This window comes from Arachis duranensis, chromosome 7 (assembly GCF_000817695.3).
Source record: "Arachis duranensis cultivar V14167 chromosome 7, aradu.V14167.gnm2.J7QH, whole genome shotgun sequence".
Lineage (NCBI taxonomy): Eukaryota > Viridiplantae > Streptophyta > Magnoliopsida > Fabales > Fabaceae > Arachis > Arachis duranensis.
The window spans coordinates 74,731,287-74,747,526 of NC_029778.3; the positions used below are offsets into that span (position 1 = coordinate 74,731,287).

Here is a 16,240-nt window from a genome sequence, read left to right on the forward strand (position 1 = left end):
GCTCATAAAAGAGATATTTTTACTAGTGTTTCTTCAATACGTTTTGCTTTAGACTTAGGAAGATATCTTGGAGTTAACATTAATCATTCCCTTACTAGTAGGGCCTCTTTTCATTCGGTGATTGAAAAGGTGAGGAAAATATTAGCTAATTGGAAATGAAGACTTCTAAATAAAGCAGGAAGACTTTGCCTAATCAATTCTGTTGCAGCATCCATTCCTGTTTATCATATGCAGGTATCCTTTTTTTCAAATTGGATTTGTGATAAATTGTCTTCTATGATGAGACAGTTCCTTTGGAAGGGTCAAGTTGATGGCAGAGGTCTTTTTCTTGTTAATTGGAGGATCGTGGTCACTCTAAAGAGATTTGGTGGCTTGGGTGTTAGAGATCCTACGTGTGCAAATATATTTTTACTTTGTAAATTGGTTTGGCAACTTTTTCATTGTCAAGACAAGCCTTGGGTTGCTCTATTGAGGGAAAAGTATCTAAGAAATGAGGGAGTTTTAGATGGCCTTGTTCTTTGCAACGCTTCTCATGTTTGAAAAAGTATCTCAAAGGCTTTTGGTACTCTTAAGGATGCCTTCTCTTAGTGCATTGGATCACTTGATCAATCCTTTTGGTTTGACAAGTGGAGTATTGAGAGCCCAATTGCTTAAGATGTCCCTTTTGTTCTTATATCTGACTTTGATTTAACTATTAGAAATGTTTGGAAAAATAGCAAATAGAATCTCCATGATGTTTTCTCTAACATTCCAGAAGATGTCAGACAGCGTTTGAATGCTTATAATCCGAATTTGAATGCTGGGGAGAGTTCGGGTTGGCCGTGGGGTGTGGCATCTTCTAGACTCTACTCAGCTAGGAGTGGATACAGTTGGCTAGCCAAAAGAAAATTTGACTGGAATGAGCATGATAATTAGTTATGGGTATAACGACTGCATATTCCTAAGAACTACAAGTTCTTGATTTGGCTCAATCTTCATAACACTATTCTTACGACATAGTTTCGATTTGATTGTGGCTTAGCTTTATCTAGCACTTGTCATCGGTGTCAGAGTGGTTTTGAATCCATGCTTCATTATCTTTGGAAGTGTCCCAATGCCAAGGAGGTCTAGAACCTTTTAGGCCTATATTTAGATAACTCAGATCTACGTGATTGACTCTACAGAGGTGCAAGGAATGTAGATGTTTTTTTTTTCTTCTCAACCATCTGGTGGATTTGGAGAAGCAGGAATCATGACTTATTTAATACAGATGACTCTTAGAGTGCTAGTAAAGTGGTAAGTTTGATTTGTAGTTCAATAAGGGAATTCCACACCCTTTTTGCTATGCATCAATCTTTGTCTCCTCCTTCACTTTGTTTGAATTAGACTCCACCTCCCGTTCATTCTATTAAATTGAATTGTGATGCTAGTTGTTTTACTCCTTTTGGCTATGCTGGTTTTGATTATATCATTTGCAATTGTGATAGATGTTAGTTGAAATGTTGGACTGGGATAGTCGAAGTGTGCAGTGTTCTTTTTGTTAAATTGTATGCAATTTGGAGATGTTTACTTCTAACATTGAATAGTGGATTCCATGATTTGGAGATGTTTACTTCTAACATTGAATAGTGGATTCCATGAAATTATTTGTAAAACAGACTATTTAAAAGCTCTATTTCTTGGTAAACCAAAAAATGCTTGGTAATGATATTTGAGAATGAAATTTGGCAAAGCATATACAAGATGTTATGAATTTGAATTGGAGTCTCTATTCTTTTAATTGAGAGAAATGCATATAATGTTACAGATTGTATGACTAAAGCACAAACATTCACTCGAATTAGATCCGACAGATAGTACAAAGATAAAATTAAAAAGAAAACTTTTTTTTCAAAAACATAATAAAAGCAAAAACATATTCATAAAATCTCTATTACCTTAAATATCAATGAAAATAAACATTGGGAACAAATTTTCAAGCAATTTCTCTACCTTCTGAAGCAAGAAAAGTGGAGGATGCATCTATTTTATTGGCCACTTGCTAACATCTCAGCTCCATCATTTCTATAAGCCCTTAAAAGAACTAAAGTGACTTATTTGTTGAGTATAAAATTGACTTTGCTTAATACGAAAAAAAATAAATAATAATAAATAAAATCGATTTTGCTTATTCACTCCCAATCATAAGGTTATCAATGTTCTGCCTTGTATCTGTCACACTCTCATTGCATTTGGATAGTCTTTGGAACAAAAAATAGGAGACAAATACAGAAAAGCAAAGATAAATAATTTTTTTCCACTTTCACCCTATCTTTCTATCTTAGAAAAAGTATGCAAACGAGACTTATGTGACTTTAGAAGATACAACGCAACAATTCAACAGTAATCAGATACTGAAAGTAGCCAACTTTAAAAGAAAACACAAGCAAATGCAAAATAGTTCAGATCTAACAATGGCATCATCTCAATATTCCTAGTATTCTAAATTACATTCCTCAATAAAGGAAAATATAAACAAAATAAAATAATCGGGTCTTAAAAGAAACTAATAATAATAATAATAATAATAATAATAATAATAATAATAATAATAACAACTACACAGACAAAATTTCATGCCTTACCTGGATTTAATGTACTTTTTTACACACATTACAAGAGCAACCGAAGTTGCACCACCATATTCAACTTAGCATTCATTGTTGTTCAAGAATGTGGTCAACGCCCCTTCGGCTTTCATCGACTAGAGCCCAACTTAACATTTCGGTGCAAAACTGATCATCTGGCTTCAACCACAACGCCTGGATTAAGGAACAAATAGATCAATCAGTTGAAAGCAATTTTTTAAGTTAGAATAACGTTCAAAAAACCTCAGTTTCGATGTTTATGTTTCTTGAATGAAGTATGAACCGAACAATCTTATACATGTCTAATGTTGAATGCAGTGTCCATGGTAAATGACGACATCAACGAGTACCAGTTTGCCACTTTACACTAACCATATTAGGGATATAAATATAGAAAATATCAGGAGAGAGAAAGAGCTTCATGCCAAAGTAAAACATATGAATGTTAAAGGCATAACCATCAAGCAGAATCGTAACTACTCACTTTGTGATAGTATGTAATTGCTGTGCTGTAATCATCCTGCATGAGTTACAAAAGCAAAATGAAAACCTCAGTCTACATAGTTTTCACAAAATGATAATGTAGATAAATCTAATTCTCTATGAACATAAAATTGAATATATTTTAAACCATAAAAGAGAGTAAAACAGAAATATATAAACATGCACACTGCTTTTCTCATTAAGGACAACAGTATCTTGACAAAAACAGTGATACTGTTAAATGGCCTTTAACATTATATAACAGAATGTGTTTCTTTCAACATGCTCTACTCGAAACCTGCCACATTCTTTCATTAAAAAAATCCAATAAGTAAATTCTACTGTTAATGCACTCAGATCATGTAATATGAAAGATCTAAAACAAATTATTACCAACCTCTGCTCCAAGTAAATAAATAAATAAATAAATACAGGTCATGTACTCATGTATAATCCATCATTTATTCCTCAAAATTATATAATCCGATATAAGTCGAGCAATCATTCCAAATGACTTTAAACACACATCCCCTAGGTATTTCAAACTGCAGAAGCTACCAAGCACAGGACATTTGCTTTTCTAAGAATACATTATTGCATGCAGAACAACACAAAACAGGCAAAACAAAGAGGATTTTATATACCTGTAAATGGTAAGTGTAGGCAAGACCAGCATAGGTGCTCAAACTTCTGGTTGATAACACAAGTGCTTTCTCATAATATGAAATTGCTTCACGGTACATCCTAATCGAATTTAGAAGATGCAGGATTAGGACTACAACACTATCACAATGGTATTAACTATTTCTCATTACAAATAAGAAATAACAAACAACAGGATCAGCTTGACGGAAGGATATTTCGTCCTTCACTCAAACTTCGAAACTACAGGTTGAGGAAATTGAGAAAAATAGAGTTTTCGGACAGGAAATTATGGGATACCAAAAGCAACTACCAAAATGACAAATTCGCTTCCATATAATAAACTTTCTTTTGGCTAACAATTCCAAAAGGTGTGGACAACAAGAGTTCATGTGAAATGACTAGACATTTATCAACTTACTTCAATTTTCTGTATGCATGAGCAAGGTTGACTACAGTTGGCTCCCACATTTCACTTAAAGAGTTTGGTATGAGGACTAATGTTTTCTCAAACCACCACACTGCTTTCTTATACCTGAATCAGAAGACACAATTATTCATGTTGAAATCTCACAGAATGGCGCAGAGAAAAGGGAAGAAAAATAGACAAATATAATTCAGATGTTACAGTACAAAATCTTATTTAACCTTGAACATCTTTTTTTATGTAATAAATAGGGTATTTTAACTTCTCAAAAATGATGTTTTTCTGCTTGTACTATTGACTCAACTTTTACAAAAAGAAATTACCAAAAGATAATAATAACATGAAAGTTTTCCTTAGAAAAAGACAGATCTTCTTTAATCATAAAAATGGCACACAAACAAGCACTATATTCTTTTGGTATTATAATGAAAGCAACTCATTTTGTGCCGAACAGGGCCGATGTATACAAATAAGTTTTTCCACATACAAGCTGTGGTTTCTCATATAGGAATGTGAGTTGTGTAGGGTTCTGTGAGAGGAATTTTGTGAAAGTGAATATGAATATCACATTAACTCAAATCATGTGGACATTCTTACTCTTGCATATGATAAGCCACAACTCCAAGTTCATTACACACAAGTGGATCAGAGGGGCATGTTTCCTTAGCCTGCATAAAAAACTGTGGAAAAAATACAGGAATATAAGCATTTCTTTGAAAGCATACAAATAATAAATGAATGACTGCACAGATTTGCTGTGGATGACCAAAGCCTCCCTATAAGCTGTTGCTTGAAGCTAACTTTATAAGCATACCTGCTCAGCAAGTTTATAGCTGTGGGTTCGCATGCATTCCATTCCAATATAAAGAGCTGGTAAATGGCACCTGGATCAAGAGAATATCAAGTTTTAACCTGTAAAAGAACAATTTTTGGATAATAAGAGGATTTCGTATGAATTCATACTTCATACTTATGCTTCAAAACAAGAACCACACATAAGCATATAAAATCAAGTGACCATCTAATATACAAATCACAACATTGGAAACTAACAAACAAAATCTTTGTAGGGTTCTAAATCAATAAAAGAAAAGAGCCCAGAATTATGCCATTAACTTTATGATTATCATATATTTTTCTTTAACACCATAGTAATAAAACTCCATATAGCAGTTTTTCCCTTTTCTGTCTTTTGCTCATTTATGAAGAACGAAAAACAGATCTGACATGCAAAGTTTTCTACAGATGGTTATTCAAGTCCTGACAAACAACTTGAAGAAAATACCCGCCAGTGAGATCTTGTAGAAAAAAATGTTACCCAGGGAACAAACGAGCAGCAGTGCGGTAAGCTGACATGGCCTGATCACCCTCTTCTTGAGCAGCATACGCATTCCCATAGCCTATCCAAGCAGGTGGAAATGTTGCATCCAGACTAGTTGCCTTGCTGAATAATAGTCAATGAGATTGAACAATGAGTTTTGGTGCTTAAAATTTCGACGTGATAAAATAAAATAATAAATTACAAAAGGATGCTCGCGTATCAGATGTTTCAGTATTAATAGTATCTATTAGGATTCAGGGTCTATGGTAATGACTAACAAGTTACATTTACCTGAAATATCGACGGGATACGTCATACTTCTTGATACAATAGTAGTAGCAACCAACAGCATACCATGATAAAGCCCTACAACATTAACAAGAAAACAAAGCACCAAATAACTAAAAATTTGTGTGCGCAAATTCAACTTAGTGTGACACATCAAAAAGACCGTGTTCTGATAGGAGAATGAGGCTTTTAATCTTCTGTTTTATGGCAAAAGATGGGGAATGTTTAACTCATAAATACTAAATTCTTACACTAGAATTATTTTTTAGTTCCATTTATTCCCCTCTTTAATGTATTTTCAAAGTCTTAGTAGCATGTCCTTTGTTGCTATGCAAATTGACAAGCTATTAGAACAGTTGAAGAAAAAAAGTTTTGTTCTTTAATGTAATAAACCTTATGAATATACAATATAAATATTATGCAAAATATGAAGAATTTATTCACACATGTAGCAAAGTCTTTAGAACATAACAATTGATATTACTGAATGTGCTTACTTTTGTGGATAATCCTTCACCAAATTGAATGCCATTAAATATAGCTCATTTGAATGCCCAAGCTCCATAGCAGCTGCCAGATGTACTAATGTACTCTTGAGATGGAAAGGATCCTTCTCGAGCAATCTGTTACAGAAATGCTTAAGTTAAGCAAGGAAAGGGTGAAGAAAATAAGGCATTAAATGAGGTTAAAGACATGCCTATATCTCATTCTAATTCTCACTTCATTCATGAATTCAGATCCCAACTTACACAGATGTCAACTCAAAACATTTCTGGTATTCACCACATTGATGGTAATATTCAGCTTTGCAAGCCAATAAATCAGTGTTGGACTTCAGTGTTCGCATGAAAGAAGGATCAGACTGGTCACTTTTGCAACTTTCATTCTCGAGATCTCTGAACTTGGCTTCTACAACGTTTTCTTTTTCATACTGTATAACACAGAATAAATCTTCGTCAAGACATATGGAAGGAATCCATCATATCACCAGTATAAATGTAAATAAGAGAGAGGAAGTTAAACAATCTTTGGAAATAGAACCCGTTGGGTACTCAAAACATCAGGATAGAAGCAAATTCAAATTAGCACTTCCCGTACCTTCTTTATCAAACATGAATAAAATGACGACAGCCATCCATCTTCACTACCAAATTGCAGTGACGAGATCAACTTTGATTCTGAATTCACCACAAAAAGAAAAGGAGAAAAGATACAACCGATGATAATTTCAGTGTCATAATCTATTTCATATGCCTACTTCCCCAAACTAGAAGAAGAAAAAGAAGGAAATCATCAGAGTTTCCGCAGGATCGGTTAAAAACTTTTACCTTCCTCACATGTAAGCATGTGATTTTGAATGAGACATTCCAATGCCTAACATCATACCAAACATTAAGGAACAAATTAGATTAACAATGTGTATGACAAGAAGAATGGTCATTATATAATGTTTTGGTGATAGGCAACCATGAATTAATTAGTGATATTGAGACACTGACAAAAGAAAATAGCTCAGTTTATGAACCAAGAGCAGCTATAGACATCAATGGGTGCCAGCATTTTAAGAAGTTTATTACTAATAAACCCAATAAATACCCATAAGGAGAATATCAACACATACCTCATAGCATAATGGATCAGCTTTTATTGCGGCTTTGTACCTTCAACAAAAAAAATACAGAAAAAAATGGCAGAATTTTCAGCCAAATTAGCATATGTCATATCTATAATCTTCACGCATTCAGAAAGCAAGCAAGCAAGCAAGCAGTAACACATCCTTTTTCTATATTACTAAATGAGGAGATCAACAAAAGAAAAAAAAATATCATTGTTCTACTCATCCATTAATTATAAAAATAACAGTCAAATCAAAACAAAGGAAAGAAACTCACCACAATCGAGCCTGAGCACGGTTTTCTAGAGCTTCATATGCTTTGCCTCTTAAGAAGCATATTGCAGAAGATATCTGTTACAGCATAACAAAACATACTCATGTAAAAAGTTGAGGTAAGAAGGACATTGCTGAAGTGGAAAATGAGAGTTATAACAAGAAAGGTAAAAGCCATAAACCCATCATGTCAGACAAAAAACAAATGAATCCATATGGAGTTTCAAGAAAGGTAAAAGCCATAATAAACCCATCAGTCACCAAATCAGGTCTAGCTATATTTATCCATCCTTTCTTTCGTTTTCTCCTAACCAGCATAGTAAATATAGCCATACTTATACACAAAGATAACATGCTCATACTGTTTTAAGAGAGAATAGAAAAGAAAAACAAAAATGAAACATCTGTGTGACTACAAAATAGAAACTTGTGTTCTCTTTACCATCTGATTTAATTGTACAGATGAGAAAAACTAAAATAAAATTAAAGGAGCACGTGGTGAAATATTAAGAATATTGCAATTTAAAATCAACATAAACCAAAAAAGGATCTCACATTGATTTCATGATCTTCACAATCTTTATCCAAGTACATGACAACATTTCCATCCTCATCCACTTTAGCCTCCCCCAGCATTGACAAGCATTGATCCCACTCCTTAAGTTCCTCCTAATGAAAGCAAAACAACAACAAACATGAATGCAATTGCTAAACTAAACTATAACAGCTTCCCAAAACAAAACCACTGCTACTTTAATCAGAATACGCGTTATTAAATAATATCAACAAAACTGGCTTGAAAAAATTTTGATACACTATCAATCCAAACTATCTATTGCCACATTTGCAAAAATATTCAACTTCACACTCACTGCTTCAAAAAGTCTCATATATAGAGGTAGAAGATATCATTACATAATTATACAAACCCCTTTATAATGATGGTATGTCATAAATCATAAATCACAAATAGTCTGTAATTTCATTAAATAGGCGATTTTGGAGGAGAGATAGTTTACAAGGCACTTGGCGGCGAGGTATCGGAATTGGAGATCACGGAGGACAATCTTGGAGGCATTAAGGAGGTGGAAGGCGCGGCGGTAGTGACGGCCAAGGAAGAGCGCCTGTGCCTGCATATAGATATCAGCAGGGTCATTGGTGAAAGCAGCCACCTTGTCAGCGAAGAAGATGGCCGACGTATAAAGGTGCTTGGTCACACAGTCCCTCACTACTCCGCGAAGCCTTTCAATCTCTTCCTCCCTCATTCTTCCAACTATTTGATTCAAATCAATTAGGGTTTGGTATTCACTTTAGCAAAATGAGTGCAACAGAGAGTGTGCTACGTATGTGAAATTGAAATATGAGGGGGAGCTAAGCTCTTTTCCACTCTTTTGGTATCTATGCTACTCAAAACCTGCATTTGATTGTTAAAGAAATTAAATTTTGATTGTCAATTTAAACATGATATTAAAAGAAAAAAAAATCATAAACTATGTTCAAAACAGTAAATACAGAAAGTAACATTTCAAAGAGAGATAACAAGTATATCAATACTAAATACTCTTAATTGTTATTATCCTATTCCGCAACATATGCAAGCTATAATGTACAAATACTTCGTTTCTTCTCAAATATCTGTACCATAGGCATATCTGCATCATATACTATTAAATTAAACTTCCTAATTGTGACTATAGTTTTGATAAAATGGCCATATTTACATATTCCTATTTGTGCAAAACGGAAGGCCAGACTAGCTAGCGTTAATTCTCTTACAAGAAACTAGTATAACTTGGAAAACAACAATGATAAAGCCATGAAGAGATTCTATTAGTTCCTACTAAACAAAACAATTAGATCAAAACTAAGGGTGAATTTTCAGTATTAAGGAATCAACTGTGTCTCTTGAATCTCCAATTCAATTATACTAGTAATCCAAAGAGTTGACTTACTATACAATGAATGAGTGCAGAAACAGAAGGAAAGATGAAGAGGTACCAGAGGGCAGAAAAAGAGTTAGTTTTCTTGTTCCTGCGAGTGAGAGCATGCGCTGATGCTGCGGAAATCCTTTGGCTGGTTCAGATTGCCATTTTCTTTCTCAGTTCTGATAAAGAACATTGACAATTGAGAAAGATTATCAACATAACGCAAGTGAAGAGTGAACATTGACAATTGAGAAAGATGATCAACACAGCAGAGCCACAAAACACACAACAGCACACCAAAACCCACAGCAGCAGCAGCACAGCCAGAAAATTAATAGCAGCACAAATTTAATACTACCAACAGCATTCAGCATTCAGCAACAAAAATTATCATTCAGCAACAAACAACATTTGATTTGATTTCCGTTTTTAGCATTCAGCAACAAACATTACAAAACAGCAACAAGTAATCCCTAATCACACTAAACCTGAAATCAATAAAGCTAAACAAAAATTTCAATAATGATTTGATTTCCATTTTAGCAGCAGCAAGAAAATTTCAACAAAAATTTCAGGAATTAAAAAAAGAGCAGCAGCACAAAATCAATTATTTGATGTTCCATTAATCCATTCACAATTTCACATTCAAAAATCAGCAAACAGAGCATAAAAGGAAGAGAAGAACCCGAAGAAGTGAAAGCAGTGCCCTAACCTTCGACGGATACACGGACGGCGACAGGCGAGACGACGGCGACCGGCAACACGGCGGCGAGCTGCTACAAGTTCGAGAGAAGCCAGGGAGGACGGGGACAGGGGGAAGGAGGACGCCGAGCTACAAGAGAGGGCCTGGGCTACAAGAGAGGACGCGGAGGCGCCGACAGCACGGACGGCGGCGGCACTGCGGCAGAACCGTTGCAGGGAGAACCTAGGGTTTTGGTTGGGGGATTTTGAATTTTGATTCAGAGTTCAGACGAATAGTGATTCACGAAGGGGGGAGGGGAAGGGGGGATGACCGAGTGAGGGCTACCGTTCGGTTTTTTCTTTTTATTAAATAACGAAAACGACGCCGTTTCACGAGAACCGGTCGGTTCCCGGTCCGATCCAACCGACCGGTTCAGAGGAACATTGAGGGAGAGAGCGGGAAAAGAGAGGTACGCATAAGCTAACGCTATGGTATCAAATCAACGCATCGCTAGGGTTTAAAAAAAAAAAAAGAACATGAAAATAAAATTTAAATTTAAATTATTTATAGTATGATACCCTGAAATATTTCGATTTTGCCAACTAACTTGCCGAACCAAACCAATAATCAAACAATGGACAAAAGTTAGGAGTGGAATATCTACTAATTATTAAGCTGAGAAAAAGTAATTTTTAAAAAAAATTATACATAAATTATACGAGAGTATAGATTGGTATCCAATTTTTTTTAAATATTTTTTATTAAGGATAATCTATTAGAAATAATTATTTTGTTATTTTCATGACTTGAGCCTAAAACTTTTTATGTAAGTTGTAAATAGCTTTTCATGTAAACTAATTTTATTATTCTTTTTTTTAGCATATATTTGATATACTTGTTAAGCTAATTGTAATATTGTACCTATAATATTAAAATTGGACCAAATTGATTGGTTCGATTATAAAATCGATGAACAAGTAATCTAATTAAGGCTTGATTTGGTAAAATTTTTTAAAAAGGTGTTTGTATTTTTTAAAAGTATAAGCTTCTCATCCTTTGTTTAATAAATTAAAAAGATCATGTATTTATATTTGTAGTTTTTAAAAGATCAGGATACTTTTGAAAGTAACTAAGGTAGAGCTTTTTAAAGTTAATTTGTGTTTTTCAAAATTTAAAAGTCTAATATAATCTCATATATTAACTAATTTTTAAATTTAACGCTTAAATTTATGTCTTTTATAGTATTTTTAAATTTTAAAAGTTATTTTATCAAACGTAATTATTGTTGCTTGTGTTTTATTAAAAGTCATTTTTAATTTTATTTACTAAATATAAATGCTACACTTTTTAAAAAATTATCTTTTAAAAGTTAACTTTTATAAGCTACTCTTAAAAAGTAAAAGTTTTACCAAATCAAACAAATTCTTTTATTCTTTTATAAGCTAATATTAGAGAAATTTGATTATTTTTAATTTAACTCTTTTTATCAATAATGCTCCACATCCATGCAACCCTAACCAAGTCATCCAAGTAATTTTGCATTCACGCGCCGTCTCCCTCCATGTTATTTGAAATACACGCGCGCCCCTGTCTCCTCCTATTAATGTAATTACGTAAAGCTTCTGCCTCAACATAAAGCTTCTTCGATCTGCATTACAATTTTCTTCTTCGTTCTTCTCTGCTCTAGTTGTTCTTCTTCGTTTCTTCTCTAATCTTCGTTGTTGTTCTTCATTTTCTTCTTCGATCTGCATTACCTTTATCTTCCAGCTATTCTTCTTCGTTTTCTTCTTTGATCTGCATAGGATTTATCAACACAATGAATGATTCAATTTCAAATCAGTTAAATGAGAGCGATTTGGATTATTCTTCTGAATCAAATCAAGTGGATGAGGTTTGGATTATTCAATTTTGAATTGAATTGAATGGAATGGAATGGAATGGAATGGAATTGATAAATTGAATTGAATTGAATTGAATGGATGCAGGTATTTTGAATTGAATTGATAATCTCAAAATTCTAGACGCAGGTGTTTTGAATTTGATTTTATATATACAATTTTCGCTCTATTTAGCATTGTACATTGGTTTCGCTTTGACTTATATTTTCGGTTCATTTTGCAAATAGGTGTTCGAATTTGAATTTATATAATGGACAATGTTCAGTTCATTTAGTATTATACAATGGCTTCACTTTAATAATATTTTTGGTACATTCTGTAGTCCAAGTTTGTTACGGATGAACAATTTGTCTTAAAGGTTGGGATCACTTTCAAGACATTGGAAGAAGCTATTCCAAACTTGTCGGTTTTTTCTACCAAAATAAGAAACACGATTCGGAAGGGATATGAGATTAAGAATCAACTAATCGTATGCAGTAGAGAGGGAAAGTGAAAATTCAAGATATCTCAAACTCTGAAGACAAACCCCTCAGTCGGAATAAACTGTCCAACCAGGATTTATGTACATATATTGAAGGACGTCGATCTTTGGACAATTTTCAAAATTGTTCTGAACCATTCACACCCTTGCTATCCAGACCGAGTAGAGATGTTTAAACAACACAGGGAGCTAAGCATGTTTGTGCGTCGTACCATTGAAAACAACGAGGAAGCTGGAATCAGACCGAGTGTAACACCCTAACTTTTAGCACCTCATGATCGTACTAAAACTCCGAGCACTATTTACCTCTAAACCTTTTTATTATATACTATCTTTATTTTATATTGAGCCTTCGCAAATACGAACCGAAATTTTAATTAAGAAAATGAAATAGTTTTTACTTTTAATTACTTAACCACGAAGATATACATATCCACATAGCATTATATACATAGACTTAGTAAAAGAATTTCAATTACAAGTCCTATCCCTCCAAAAACCAAAAGAATAAACGGCGAAGGGAAAATAAATTCTAACAACTCAACTTGTAAGCATAATCTTCTATGCTACTGTAGCTCTACGTTAAACATTCGCGCCTGTAGCTGAAAAGGGTGGAAATAGGGGGTAAGAATCGGGAAGTTCTTAATAGGATCGGGGTTAGAAATTTAGTTCATTTTATATATATACTTTGTCAGCAATAACAGTCAACAAGGGACAATCCAATTCAACGATTATAGAATACGGAATTTAAACAGCCATTTAGCACACCCACAATCACAGGAAACACACTTACAAACAAATATGCACAAACAAGTATGATGCATGTCTATTCTTAATGCAGGCCATGAGCTCATGTGTCGGTTGCCTACTCGCTCCCGACATTACCCGGGCACGAGTCCCAGGTATGGCTTTCCAGATGCATACAGTGTGCATATAAGTCTTACGGCCATGCCGCATACAATGTTACTTTATTTTAAGTGTATTTCAATATGCTTGCATCTCTCAGTGAGTAGGCGTCCCTACTATACATTTGGCACTGAGGCTCAAATAAAGTTGCATCTGCTCTCATGTGATAGACAATCTTTTAAAATCTTTTTATCTTTGCTCTCTGCTCTCTATTGGTAGAGATATGCTCTCCTGTGGCAGATATTCCTTTAGTTAATATATTCTTTTCTTTCCTGTGCTTTGCTCTTCTGTGGCAGGGGTTCATTAAATTCTTTTAGTCTTTTTTCTTTGCTCTCCTGTGACAGAGATTCCTTTAGCTAATATATTCTTTTCTTTTCCTATTATTTCATAATACAATTTATCTTCGCATTATTTCCTCGCCTTTCGCTAAGTGTCTTATGAAAAAGAATTATAAAGTACTTTAATTAAGTCTGCATTCTCTACTAATTAATATTCGACATAAAATATTAACAATAATATAAATAGACTAATTTAAATGGTAAACAAATAATATTTATATTATATATCTTTTCTTAGAACTTAGTTTAATAAAACCTTATTTTTAAACTTTTATTAATTACTTTTTAAATCACCAACTTTTTAACATTATATTTTTAATCTTAATATTTTATAAAATTATATTTGGAAGCATCACTTATTTTTACATTTATAAAAATAACCCTAAACTTTTATAAAATACTCATTTTTACCCTTGTACTTTATTTATTACCCAAAATACTTATAAACTTATATAATTACAAATTGTACCTCGATTGTTATATACAAATACAATGTTACCCTTCAAAAATAATTTTTAAATATTAATCTTCCTCTTATACCAGAACTGAAACCCTTAGCCCTTCCTTTTCAAAATATTATTTGTATTTTAATCCGTTTTCGAGTCTTTTGCTTATCGATTTTTCGCAGCTTTTAATTTAATCTTTCAACCACTAAATCTCATCAATTTTCTCAAAATACCACGTCATAATAGTCCCAAAACTATTAAAACAACTACAGCTGAACTGTTCTTCATAGCTAAACCAATAAATCACAAGTAACAATAATTCAACATAAATTTATTCAAACACAAACAATAATTAACCAAATCAACATTCACTTATCAAATTCATATTTAATTATTATAAAGTTACACAATCCTACATCTGTACGAAATCAAAATAACGGAAGTTTTGGAGATGTTTTTTGACCATGTTGCTAAAAAAGAAAACGTCAGAAATCGTTTGTGCCTCCAAGAACTCTAATTGGCCAAACTCAAAAGGAAGAGAAACTATATCATTATCAACTTGTATTGGATGAAAATAACACTAACATGTAAAGAAGAAAAATATGAACACTATTACTAAATTAGATTTTTTATTAGAGTTACAAAACTTAGAAAATCTATGTCGAAAGGTTTACGGTGCCATGGTTTCTCTGATTCTCTCTCACGGTTCTCTCTCTTCCTTCTCTCAGGACTCACGACTGAATGATGAAGAAAAAAGGAATTAAGATGGTAACGTGATGAGTTTAGGGGCATGTGTCGTGTTTATATATATTCATGCATATAAGCCACATTTAGCTTGCTTGCTTTCTTTCTTTACTATATATATATAATGAATATATATAATGGCCTTCGGCCACTTTCTTTTTTTTTTTTGAACATTAATAATAATAACAATAATAATAATAATAATTAAAATTCTTTTTTTTTTGAAAGATCTTATTATAATAAAAATTATTTAAAAAGTCTAATGAATTTTAAATTCAAAGTATCGTAATATTTAATTTAACTACTTTTAAGAAAAACGATTTTTTTAAATAAAATTCTCAATAAATATAATAAATTATAAATCACTTTTAGTTAATTATATTCTCAAAAAATAGGGTTGTTATACCGAGTAAAACATATCAGTCATTCGTTGCAGCAGCAGACAGTCATTGGAAACTAAGTTTTATCAAAAAAGACGTGAGAAATTACATCACAAGGGAAGTACGAAATATTTCCAAAGAAGATAATGCCAAAGAATTTAGGAAGTACTTATTAAGAATGAAAGAGAAGAATCAAAATTTCTCTTTCGAGCTTAACCTCGAAGGCGATCACTGCATCAAAAATGCATTTTGCGCCGATGCAAGAAGCAGGGCTGCTTGCGAGTATTTTAGAGACGTCATTTTTTTTGACACCACTTACAATACAAACAGGTATTCGATTCACTGAAATTAAGTTTTAGGTTCACCAAGCCAACACATTTCGATTCATAACTGTTACCCGTGTCCATTTTTGCAGGTACAATCTGGTTTTTGGTTCTTTTGAGGGCGTGAATCACCATGGTTAGTTAACACTTCTCGAATGCACTCTCATGAAAAATGAGGACATCCAATCATCTAAATGGCTATTTGAGTGTTAGCTCCGTTGCATGGAACGCAAGGAACCAAAAGGTATTCTTACCGACCAATGCGCATCGATGCAAAGGGCCAAAGAGATGTGCATGCCAACAACAATTCACCGGTGGTGCATCTGGCACATCATGAAGAAGATCCCAAGCAAATTAAACAGCTACAAGTGACATGAAAAAATCGAATAAGAGATGAGTCACATCGTTTGGAACTCGTTCACAAAAGATACATTTGACAGAAATTGGAAGGATTTTGTTACA

At 33.3% G+C, this 16,240-nt stretch overlaps 1 protein-coding gene across 2 annotated transcripts; it reads right to left on the reverse strand.

Annotated features, from left to right (window-relative positions):
* Positions 1 to 2,341: 2,341 nt before the first annotated feature.
* On the reverse strand, positions 2,342 to 10,601 carry LOC107459793 (anaphase-promoting complex subunit 6). Of its 2 annotated transcripts, none has more exons than XM_016078056.3 (18): positions 10,293 to 10,601; positions 9,654 to 9,759; positions 8,675 to 8,928; positions 8,211 to 8,324; positions 7,660 to 7,733; positions 7,389 to 7,428; positions 7,096 to 7,141; positions 6,866 to 6,945; positions 6,517 to 6,698; positions 6,265 to 6,390; positions 5,771 to 5,845; positions 5,477 to 5,602; positions 4,973 to 5,042; positions 4,756 to 4,838; positions 4,153 to 4,266; positions 3,734 to 3,833; positions 3,091 to 3,126; positions 2,342 to 2,780 (listed from the first exon to the last, which is right to left on the reverse strand). In XM_016078056.3, exons 2-18 carry the CDS (start codon positions 9,700 to 9,702, stop codon positions 2,676 to 2,678), a joined length of 1,674 nt encoding a protein of 557 aa, XP_015933542.1. In that variant the 5' UTR covers positions 9,703 to 9,759; positions 10,293 to 10,601; the 3' UTR covers positions 2,342 to 2,675. The 2 variants fall into 2 exon arrangements, with proteins under 2 accessions (XP_015933542.1, XP_015933543.1); XM_016078057.3 differs by having other exon boundaries at positions 8,675 to 9,069.
* Positions 10,602 to 16,240: the final 5,639 nt, after the last annotated feature.